The sequence below is a fragment of the Meles meles genome, chromosome 6, assembly GCF_922984935.1.
Source record: "Meles meles chromosome 6, mMelMel3.1 paternal haplotype, whole genome shotgun sequence".
In the NCBI taxonomy this organism is placed as follows: domain Eukaryota; kingdom Metazoa; phylum Chordata; class Mammalia; order Carnivora; family Mustelidae; genus Meles; species Meles meles.
Window position 1 is genome coordinate 135247226 of NC_060071.1, and position 12155 is coordinate 135259380.

Genomic DNA, 12155 nt, shown 5'->3' on the forward strand with positions numbered 1-12155 from the left:
CTGGAGTTGGAGAGCTGACAAGATTTTGCATGTGCTGTCTCCTCTTCTGGGGTCCCCCCCACCCCACCTACTCACATCCCCCTCTCAGGGCAGCTTCACTCCCCCTTCAGGCTGAGGTATAAAAACCACCGCTGCAGAGTGGCCTTCCCTCATCACCCAATCCAAGCTGGGTCTCCCTGCCATTCTCTCAGAGCGCCCATGCCCTGCCTTCAGTGGGCTCAATCACTCCTTGTCCTTCCTTCTTTAGTTGTGTGACCATTTGTTAAGTCCCCATTTCCCCCACTAGGCTGGAAACAGTATGAGGGCAAAGACTAAGAATGGTTTCTTCCACATCATAACCCCAACGCCCATCCCTAAGCATCACATAGTAGGTGTTCAACAAATGGTAGTGAAATTAATGAATGAAGGGAAATGACTTGCCCAAAGTCACTTGTAGAGGCTGCATTCAATCCCATCCCAGATCTGATGCTCTTTCTTCTAACACTGTACAACCTTCCATGACAAAAGAAGTCTGAAGGCCTTCGTGCCCACCAGAAACTTGATTCCAGGAACAGGGATGGGTAACTGTGCCACCAAAAGATGGTCGTCTAAGAAGGAAAGATGAGTGTGGTTGTCCAACAGTTTTGAAACCTACAGTCTTCTGGGGGATCTGGCTGTCCATCCTTCTCAGCTGTTCCAATCATGACTCCCAACTTCCTGAAGCATCGTGTCAACTCGAGCTGTGGGCGATTCCACCGAGAATCAGCAAATCAGATGACTGGCCATCTCTAGACTTCATGAAAGGGAGGTTATATGGGACATTTACTTCCTGTAGCTGAGAATGGACCAGAACGAGGGCTTTCCTCTGAGGAACCAGCTTCTCTTGTGGTTACCGAAATTCCCTGTTCATTCTCCACATGGAGTCTCTCCTCCTGCCAGGCCTAACCCTCAAAGCCCTGAGTCTCTCCTCCTGCCAGGCCTCACCTACAAGGCCCTTCGCATTCTTCTTCACCTGTTCAAAGGCTGCCTGGCTTTTAGGACCCACTGCTCATTCTTCCTTCCTCCTGAAGTGCCCTCAGCCCACAGGGATCGCTTTGTTGCCTGAATTGCGGCCCTTACTAACGTGAATCACAAACACAGCAACCACCACCGGCCGCCTCTGCCATCTGGTATACTGTGTCTTCGCCCCTTGACTCCATGCTTTCTGTCTCCGTGTTCTGCCTCCTCAGCAGTGTTGCGTTCCTGCAGAGCACAGCCCTACAAAGCCTCGTGGAGCACTTGCAGATCGCTTCCCAATGGCCTCATCCAACTGGCAGGTGCATTCTGTGCTGCTTATGAGAGGATTTTTAAAAATTCGGTCATTTTTTGAAATACAAATGTGAAAACTTTCAGGCGGCACCATCTCCTCTCTAGGTTTACCACAGACCCCGGCGTTCCTTACTGCCTCACACTTCTGCTGTTTTCTCTGTGTGTGTGGTATCTGCCCAGCCCCTCGAGGTGTGTGAGCTTGTAGACCGCCATGGCCTTGCAAAGCGTCCCACGGAGTACCTTCTAGTTAACCAACAGGCTCCAAAACCACCTCTAAATGTCACACACCTTATCCTAAAAGCCTTTTCCTTCTTCTACTTTTCTGTTCTCTCTCCTTGGAAGCCTGAGGCATGTATGGCGGGGAGGAAGTGCTTCTCTTCTCTTCCTGGGCATCCTCCCCACCAAAGAAGAGTATGTACCATGAGTGAAGACTAGGAGGCTGGATGCTGAGAAACAGATCTGAGAGACAGGGTTCCTGAAAGTTCCCTACAGAAGACAGGGAGGGAGAAGAGGGGGTTATTTCTCACTAAATCAGAGTCTCTGGGAGGGCCAGGGCTGTCTTACTCACCACCATCTCCAGCACCTGGAGCAGTCGTGGCCACAGGGGGCACCGTCCAACACCTGCTAGCTTTCCGCAGTAAAATTAACCTCGAAGACAGGTGGTAGAAGAGACCACCTGTCTGAAGGAGGCCCTAGTCCTTGGATTCTCATTTCTATTTCCCAAGATGCATTCTCTTTTGGGATTGCTTGCCAAGCCGGCCCTACCAAGTATAGGGAAACTAGCAGCCCCTTCCCAGCGGACAGCGCTCCTCGCACTGACAACCTCGAAGAACCTGGGTGTGATATTATCACGCACCAGCAGGTTCCCTCAGAGGCACCCAAAGATCAGCTTAATATCATCACTGAACGAGACTCCATGGATGATTCTGGGCAATCATTCACGGAGCATCCCCACCCACTGGTTATTTCAAGTTCAAAGGAGAAGCCTTCGCTAGCCAACCAAGTAATTCTCTGAGCAAAGATAATTCTAGAAACTAGTTATATGTAACATATGATTCCTATCGCATAATGGATTCTAAACATTCATGTATAGTGAAATGGACGAAGTCGAGTGTGAAGTGTAACATATGAACTGATTTTTCCATTAAAGGACTCAGGCATAACTGCACGGAAAACAGATTTATGCCGGGGAAGAGGCATCCCTCCTAGAAGGTAAAATCAAGTGCACTCTGACGAAGGGTTTTATGCGTCAAACCTCCAGAGCCAAAATAAAGGCCAAATCACTAATTTCACACTTCAAGTTTATGAAGGGGAAAAAAATACTAGGTGGTGTTCTCTGAAAATAGATATCTTTCTTCTCTCCTTCCTTAATGGAATTGTATTGAGCATCCCATCAATCATGCTAGGCACTCTACGCTACAAACATGAGAGCTGACATTAACAGGAGACACCTGTGGAAGGGGATGCCAGCATGGCTGAGGATCATACCATTTGCTATAGCCCCAAGGCCAAGAGCAAAGACTCCATGGGCAAGATCTGTGTTCAAATCCCGCTGCTGCACTGGGTGGCATCGGTGGTGAGGTGGTGAGCAGAGATGGCTTCCAAGTGCTGTCACTTACAGTGTGACCTTCGGCAAGGTTATTTTTCTTATTAAAATGGGGATATTGAGGGGCACCTGGGTGGCTCAGTGGGTTAAAGCCTCTGCCTTCAGCTCAGGTCATGATCCCAGGGTCCTGGGATCGAGCCCCACATCGGGCTCTCTGCTCAGCAGGGAGCCTGCTTCCTCCTCTCTCTCTCTCTCTGCCTGCCTCTCTGTCTACTTGTGGTCTCTGTCAAATAAATAAATTTAAAAAAATCTTTAAAAAACAAAACTCAAATGCTGGGCTTTAAATGGATTCGGTTTATCATATGTAAGTTAGGCCTCAATAAAGCTGATTTTTAAAAACTTTTTCCATAGGTTTGAGAACTAGGCGAGTCCAGTGATGAGTGGCAACAGCAGTGATGTTGGTGGGCGTGTGGTAGGAGGCAGAGTGGTCTCTTGTGGGTAAAAAGACCAGAGTCCCCCTGAGTCCTGCTCTTTTGTGTAATGATCTCAGAACTTTGATGCTGTAACACGGCCAGTGAGGGGCTCACACAAGATGGCCAGCGGAGCTGCCCCCACAGCAGCCAGCACTAGCTTATGCTGACACACATCTAGAACGTGTGTACGCTCCGGCACTTGGAAGGTTTGGTGGAACACTGAACAGTTTGTTACTCCTTGAGGGGTGCCTGGGTGGCTCAGTGGGTTAAAGCCTCTGCCTTCAGCTCGGGTCATGATCCCAGGGTCCTTGGATCGAGCCCCACCTCGGGCTCTCTGCTCGGTGGGGAGCCTGCTTCCTCCTCTCTCTCTGCCTATCTCCTCTGCCTACTTGTGATCTCTGTCTGTCAAATAAATAAATAAAATCTTAAAAAAAATTCTTAAAAAAAAAAGTTACTCCTTGAAATGTAGCATTTTCACACGTTGAAAATAGTGGAAAAAGGAGGATTTCAGTCTGCTGAAGGGAGTAAGAAAGAGGTTTAAGGTAGGGTAGGGAAAGGCCTGGAGAAGATACCAGCTGAGCGAACCTTCTGGAGACCCTGAATGTAATGAGTACCTAGGAGTGGGCAGCGGCATCATTGCCTTGCACCTAGCAGCTCTGTCGATATCCAGCAGGGCCCCCGCCTCCTTGAACCCTTTGGCACATCCTTCCAGATGGTTACCCCATTATCCCCGTGACCAGTGGCTGAAGCAACAGTCTGTGAGGATGGGCGGATCGAAAGTGTAGCCAGTAATCCCTGAGCCACCGCAGGTCAGCACCAGCCCGGGGCCTCCTGGGGACACGTGCAGGGAAAGAGACCTGGGCAACAGGGGTGCAGGACACCTGATTTCACAGGGTTGCTGGGAATTCTTAGTGGGTGGGCGGGTTTGGCAGCTACAAGGAGTTTAGTGAGTTGAGCTAAGGAGGAAGACCTGGTAGAAAGGAACGAGCTTGTCAGGAAGAGAGTCTAGGCAACACAAGGACAAATGCCGAAGAGTGATGAAGTCAGGCTCATGAGCTCTTACTAAATCTCTGAGTGGACGCTCCATTCCTGACCTCCGGTGACTACCTTTCAACCCGAAAACCCCTTTGGCACAAGGCAGAAGTACCTTTTCACGATTCCTGTCCTTTCCTGTCCTCAATCCTGACTTTAGAGCCACTAAAGGCCACTAAAGGCTTGACAAGCTCGGGTGGGCAGAATATTCATCCAGGGAGCGTACTGAGTTTAGTACAGATCTCTGGGCCCCAGATTCTGATTGCTGGTGGCTGGGCGTCTGTGTTTCCACCAGCATGCCAGCGTAGTTCGGATGTTGCACACGCCCGCGGGCCTGTGGGGCAGCTAACATTCGGGTCATAATCTAAGCTTTCTAGATTGAATGCTGCCCTTCGCTTTGGGGTCCCATGGAAAGGTTAGTTACCGAAAGCTTTGGGGAGCCACCTCCAGCCACGAGGCAGTAACCGGCACTGGACTCCTGCCGGGAACAATTAGGAAACTGGAAATAATGGAAGGAACAGCTGTGTGCAGGCAGTGGACAACAGGTAGCACAGGACGGGGATCCCTGAGTGAAGGGAAATGCAATGAGCCTTATCGTCAGCCCTGGCTTTCTGCTTAGATGTATGCTTCCTGGACTCTGGCCCAAAGAGGAGGAACCCTAGGGAAGCACGGCGGTCCCACTGGGTTGGGGAAGCAGAGGTCAGGATGTAGACTGGCTAAGAGGATGAGGGAGGCACTATGTGGCGGAAGGGTACAGAAATCTAGATCGATTACATTCTTTTTTTTTTTTTAAATGTATATGCAGGTGAGGTGCAGAGGGAGAGAGAGAATATCAAGCAGGCTCCATGCCCATTGCAGAGCCCAAAGCGAGGCTTGATCTCATGACCCTGAGAGGATGACCTGAACCGAAATCAATAGTAGGGCGCTTACCTGACTGAGTTACCCAGGCGCCCCTAGATGGACTGCATTCTAAGCTGTGTGTGTATAGGGTCAAACTCCACATGGCTGGGCAAAGAATTACTACCAAGAAGGTGTGAGGTGAACCATCCCCGTAGCTTATAAAGGACTGGAAAAGGCTCAGCTCCCCTCAGGCAGAGTGGAGAGTTCTGGCTGAACCACCAGGCAGGGACACCTGAGTATCTTAGTGTTTACGGTGAATTCTCGATTTGCCCTAATAAAGCTTAAAAACAATTCTCAAAATGATCAAGTTGACCAACAAATACATTAACTGTCTATTAAAACAGATATATGGGTCTTTAAAGAAAGACAACATCCAGACACTCGACATAGGAACTAACACTCACAATGACCAGCATCCAATCAAAAACTACTAATCATGTGAAGCGGCAGAAAAAAATAGAACTTGTAACCAGAAGAAAAAAATCAGTTGGTAGAGACACAGGAAAGAGAGAGATGGTAGAATTAGCAGAACAGGACTTTATAACAGTGACTATAAAGGCTGCCATCAAGAATAAAGCAAAACGTGATCAAAATAAGGAACTGAATGGAAGACACAGAACTGAATGGAGCTTCTAGAGCTGAAAAATAGTTTCTGTAAGAACAAATCTGCTGAGCGGTTTTAACAGCAGATTAGACTTTGTAGAAGAAAAGAACATTTACACAGTGGTAGAAACTACGCGCATTGGAGCACAGAGTTCACGGTGAACTGGAAAAACCTGACTTCACCTCTCTGTGCTTTAGTTTCCTCAACTGTAGAACAGGGACAGCAGTACCATCTCACGGGCTGTTGTGATGATTAAGCGCTTTAACATTTAGAAGCTGGTAGGACAGTACATCAAGTGCCTAGGAGATAATAAACACCTAATAGGTATTATCTAGTGCTGCTGTTGTCATCTTGGAGGTTGGCCCAGGAAGTCTTGGGAGCACAGGGAAGAAAAAATGGAGTAAGAGAGGGAGGGGGGTAGGAAGGAAAGACATTTCAGAGGACACGCAGGACTGGCGGACAGCCATGGGGGTGAGGTCCTCCAGGCAGAGGCAGTGCTCAGCAAGGCACAGAGACGAGATGGGACGGGGCCACTGCCTCCCAGGAAGGGTGCAGCCAACAGGGCCTTAGCTGCAGCCCAGGAAAGGCTCTGGGGGCTGTGGAACCTCCCCGAAAGCCTTTTTGATTTCCTCCCAACACCACTTACCTCCTCCATCATCTGATCCAACCAAGCTCTGCTGTCTGAGGCGGTGACTGCCCCCAAAAAGAAGGAAAGGAAAGAAAATTAATTTCACATGCAGAAAGAAACCGTCCAAATTATTACTCTGTCTGTTGTTTCTCCTAGATGAGGTCTCTGGACACACTTTCCTCTATCAACTTGGTCAAACCTAATTAGGCAACTGGGTCTGCCAATACGGTTGTACAAGCCGTGCGGTGCACCATTCCACAGACTATGATATGAATGCTCCTCTCACCCCTGGGGGGGGCAGGCATGAAATTCAGTGGTCTTGCCTTTACATTCTATCTTTACCTAGAAACCTTCTCCTTTCCTTTCTGTTACAAGTCTTAGGAGAAGGCTAGGTTCAGAAGGCTGGTATTGTTTCTGCCCATCTGAATCAACAGAGAAGAATCCATGGGTCAGCACTCTGATACCTGGAGATACGGTTCTAAAAACCCCAGGGTGGGAGAAGGACACGGACATTAATGCCAGGGTCCAGACCTTCAGCTAAGGAAACAGCAATAACTAAACCCTGGATCCAGTGTGCATCACTAAAGGCCCAGACAAAAGCCAGACTCATTCTATTTTCTAATGCTGAGTCCAACAAAGGCCACACAGATAATGACCACCAAGACTGCATTGCTAGCAAAGGTTACCAAAGGATGCATAAGAATGCTGGGAACATACTCTTCAATTTCTTCAGAAGCCCTCCTTCCTGACCTGAAAAAAAGAAAAACAGGGTTCATGAGAACCTTCTAGTCTCATGCATTGGCGGGGTACGTTGGAGAGGGGGATTTCAAAAGCAAGGGCAAATTAGCATACTCCAAGTGCTTTACTGACCTGGACTTCTCTTTCTAGACCAAGGCCCATAATCAGCATGAGAGAATTACACACATCATAATGCCTACTTAGAGCCTTATTTCACTGTCCAACTTAAAGAGTTTAAGCATAGATTGGGAAGTTCAGAACTCAAATGGATATTGATGATACGGTGCCCTCCTTTCAACAATCAACAGGCCAGTTTATAGAGCACTTTCTTAGGACTGAGGCCTTGGGTCTTCCCTTGGAGCTTTAGTTGTCACATGGGCAGCTTCTCAGTAGTCAGAAGAGATGAACTGACCAGGCAGTTCAAGCTGTAAGCTCTGGGCCTTTCTGGAGCCTCCATTTGAAGCACCAGAAGATCCCACGAGTGATGCTGGGCAGGTAGTGCCCTTCAGATGTTCCCTGAGAAAAGGAAGCCTAATTATATATAGACATTTATCTAAGGCTGTGGTTCTCAATCTTTAATGTGCGTCATAACCATCTGAGAAGCTTGGTAGACATGCAGATCACTGGACCTGGCAGAGAGAGCTTTCTGGATCAGCTGGTCTAAGGGAAAAAGAGTCCGGGAATACACTTTTATTATTTTTTTAAGATTTTATTTATTTATTTGACAGAGAAAAAAGCAGTGAGAGAGGGAACACAAGCAGGGGCAGAGGGAGAGGGAAAAGCAGGCTTCCTGCTGAGCAGGGACCCTGACGTGGGGCTCAACCCCAGGATCATGACCTGAGCCGAAGGCAGACACTTAACAACTGAGCCACCCAGGCACCCCCGGGAATATGCATTTTAAACAAATCCCTAGGTAATCCTAATGTAAGGTGGTCATTACTGACCCTGTGAGAAACACGGATCTAAAGTCTTCCAAATGAGACTGACCAAATGTTGACAATTATCAAAGTTGGGTGTTGAGTACATGTTGATTACTTTTCTGTATGTCTGAAAATTTCCACAATAGATTTGGTTGGTCGGTTGGCTGGTTGGTTGGTTGGTTGGTTTTTTAATGACTTCCTTCAAATCAGAAGTCAGTCACCATGATGAGCATGGGCAGAGGGTGGTGGCAGTGTCAGGAGTCGGGGTGCGTGAGAAGGTATTTGACAGTGCGGGGCCCGCTAGCCTCTCCTGCAGAGCCACACTGGAACCAACCAGCAATTCCTGCAAAATGCAAAAAACACCTCCCCCTCTCTGACTATAATCTGAAATGAAGCCCAGGTTTAAAGGGACTAGTGTCCATGAAATTCAGACCACACCAACTGCACTGTTAAGGAAGGAAGTGAGGGAGAATTTTGGCCTCCGTTGGGAGGGAGAAGAGAATGGGTAGCTAAAGCTGGACGAACAGGATGAAACAACTCTGAGGGAGGTCTCCCAGGCTGCAGTTTTTGACTCTTCATAGGACAGTAAAGAGATGAATCAAGTCGGGGGAGGAGGACAAGTGGGACAGAGAAAGCAGGAGGAGGAATCACAGGTAACCTGCAATGGGGTGCCCAAGGCATCACCACCGGGGTACTGCTGGATGATATTCGTTTCCAATACTGCTCTAAGTCAAGAAAATCCTCACAGCCGCCAAAGCCACCTCTTTCCGTGTGGGAGGACAGAAGGCTCTGCTTCCAGCTCACGTCTGCTCCCCAGGACCACTGCCTCTAATTGTCCCGGTGAAGTTGAACTCTAACAACCCACCATCCAATGCCTCGGTAACATGTCACCAATGGCAGGAGGGCTCGGATGAATACAGGGTCCGAGAAGAACAAGGTGATTAAGGCACCTGCATTTTGTATAGAAGAGACATAGCATCTCTGATCGCCCTTTGGAGTTGTGAGTGCACCGTTCCTTCCTAAGCAACAGGCCATGGCCCATGGCCCAAGTAGTGGCGATTCTGTCTGAAGGAAACAATGGTAATGCTAATCTTCAGGGGAAGGTTGATTAACGGCCATTTAACTACTCAATATCCAGAGCGGGGATGAGTTTCAGCATAATTGCTGCGGAGCTCACGTTCTCCTCTCTCTTGCTCCAGGAGGAGCCCAAAGACCCTCCCAAATTTCATCTCACCCCATGACGAGGAGCAAGATCAAAATGGAGCCCTCAAGGTCAGAGGGTGGGGATGCTCTCAGGCGGCATGCTCTCCCGTTCTTTTCTCGCTCTCTCTCTCTCTGCCAGAAATAGCAGATTCTGGGCAAGCCTTCTGCTTGGGAGAAGGACAGACAGTCCAGTGGGAACCCGGGCAAGGCCCTGGAGAACTGACCACGGAACGCCCTGCCTTTGACAAAGCTGAGCGCTTTCTGGCCTTGCCTAGCAAGGCTGCCCATTTGTTGCCACCACACTGTTGTTTATTTTTGTTTTGGTTTTAACATGAATCTGTTGCCCAAATCGGGAGATGCTTTACAAAACCCCGGACTTCTGGATTCTTCAAACACAAAGCCTGCAAACGGGACCTGCATTCCCCCATCGAAAACTCTGGGGAGGTGGAGCGTGGCTGTGATGAGCCTGAGTTTCCAGCCCTGCCCGACACTGGGAGGCGTGTAGAAGCCCCTTATCCTGCACTGTGCACTGCTGGCTCTTACAGTGGAAGTTAAGAGGCAAGTGAAGTATTTTGCATAGCTTTACGGCGACCAAAAGCAAGAGAAGCGGCAGGAAGGCCGAGTGGGAAGCATGTCCGGGAGAAGTGGCAGAGTGTGTGTCTGTGGAGGAATGTGAACATGCAACTCACGGTCTGTGCGGGCACCTCAGTACTGTCACTGAAGCTGTTACTCTGAAATAAAATCCTGCTTCACAGACATACTGGACCTGCCTGGTCCCCAAAAGCACCTCAGGTCTCACAAGGACACAGAATGGACCACAGTGATTTTCAAACTATAGGTCATGCCCCACGGTGAGTCACGGAATCAATGTAGTGGCTCGCCACCAGCCTTTCTTATCTTTTCCTTTGATTATTTATCTTTAGAGAGAGAGTGTGGGGGAGGGGCAGAGGGTGACGTTGAGAGAGAGGCTCAAGCAGGCTCCTCACTGAGTGGGGAGCCCAACATGGGGCTCAATCCCGTGACCCTGAGACCACAACCTGAGCCAAAATCACGAGTCGGATGCTTAACCCCGACTGAGCCACCCAGGTGCCCCTCTTTTTGTTTTTTAAAAGCATAAAGAGAATAGGAAAGAGAGGGTCCTGCAAATAGTAAGGGTAAGTATGATACAAACTCCTTCCCCCAGTTTTAAATACAGACCTACCCAGTCGTGACGTAGAGTGTCTTTTTAAATTGTTGGTGACGGGTTAAAAACAAAATGAAAACAAAATACAGCAGTCTATCAGAGCTCAAGAGGATGGGTACCTAAAGAAGGATCTGGACTGAAGTCCTGCCCCCCACAGACTGGGGAAGTGAAGTAGAAAACTGTGGGTTCTGGCTCACCTTTTCCTCACAGCCATACTTCTGAGGAAACCATGTGACCTGGTCCAGGCCCAGGGCAGGCTGTCTACAGGGCTGCGGTCAGCTCTGACCTGGGCTTCTGGTCTCTTACTACACCCCCTGGCCACGTGCCTTCATCCTCAGAAGTGGCTCGTGGTGGGGGGCTGGGAACCTGACGACCGTAACACGGGGGGCACCACCTTACGCAGCTGAATCATTCTTCCGGTTTCTTCCCCTTCCTGCCAGCACTGCCACATGCTCAGCCCCGCTTTGGAAAAGAGGCAACGCTGGTTTCAGAGACACTGTGTGACAGAAAGGGCCATGGGGCACGGCCATGTGTGCTTCATCCAAATCACCCAGCTGGTGAGTAACGAGGCTGCAGCCAGAAGCCCCATCTCCCGACTTCCACCCGGGATTCCAAACACACTGCCCCAAGCCTTTTCGAAAGGAGTAACCCGCCGATTTTCAGATGTCCCCAGGGCACCCAGACATCTGTTTGGATTTATCGGGCAGATGGCCCATTCCTGACTTGCCACGCTTACGGAAGGCAATAGAACGTACAGAGAACTGAAAGCTACAGAGAATCCTTTAAACCAGTAGTTCTTAACCAGTGGTGTGCAAGAGAATCACTGAGGGATTTTTTTTTTTTTCGGTGTCTCTGTGCTGGGCCTCACCCCAGGCCCTCTGAGGCAGTAATCTCTAGAAATGGGACCCAGTCACACATGAGAGTCAAAGTCTACACCTTACCACAGATAGTAAGCTGAACTACGGGTACTAGGCAGCAAAATGGAAACCTTCCTGCCCTATCCTGCCGAGATGCCCCCTTCCTTCTAACCAAAGTCTTAATGAACTCTGACTTGACCTAAAGGTTGAGGGGAGGGAAGAAAAGGCTTCACAGACTGTAGCCTCCATTCCTGAGTAATCCTGAGTCGGCTTCCCCGAAATCCAGACAAGATTCCATGCTGCTCCTAACCAAAGCAGGTGCTCTTCAGGCTGGCAGGCCCAGGAGCGGTGTAGATCCGATTAGAGATGCTTGTGCAATATTCAAAATGTAAAACATAGAGGTTGCTGAACCAGCACTTAGAAAAGTTAATTAAATGCCAGGTTTCTTTTTAAGAGCTACTCCATCACTTGCTGATTGCTTTGGCCATTTTGCAGAATGAAGCTTTAGCTCTGGACAGTGACAGAATGTTCCCCTTCACCTCCCACCTTGTGGGGCTAGGGTAACAGGGATAAGGACATGCGGGCTTCCTGCTTGCAAGCCACTGACACACAGACTGGGTGGGTGACTTGGCATGGGCGTTGTCTTGCTATCCCCACCTTCATGTAAAGCCTTGTTCAGCCCAACCCTCAACCGATCACTCCTGGTTTTCACCCTGCTTCTCTCTGACCCATGCTAGGTTTCCTCCCTTTGGCTTCCCATAGCCACCTTCACTCCTCAGGGGGA

General features: G+C 49.2%; 1 protein-coding gene across 2 annotated transcripts in view; it reads right to left on the reverse strand.

Moving 5' to 3' along the window:
* IFT43 (intraflagellar transport 43) overlaps positions 1 to 12155 on the reverse strand; it is an 81204-nt gene that overhangs the window by 15827 nt on the left and 53222 nt on the right. For both annotated transcript variants that reach the window (XM_046009014.1, XM_046009015.1), the window contains exons 4-5: positions 7188 to 7220; positions 6489 to 6535 (exon numbers count right to left, since the gene is read on the reverse strand). In XM_046009014.1, the coding sequence (XP_045864970.1) occupies positions 6489 to 6535; positions 7188 to 7220 (80 nt within the window). The remainder of the gene's footprint in view (positions 1 to 6488; positions 6536 to 7187; positions 7221 to 12155) is intronic.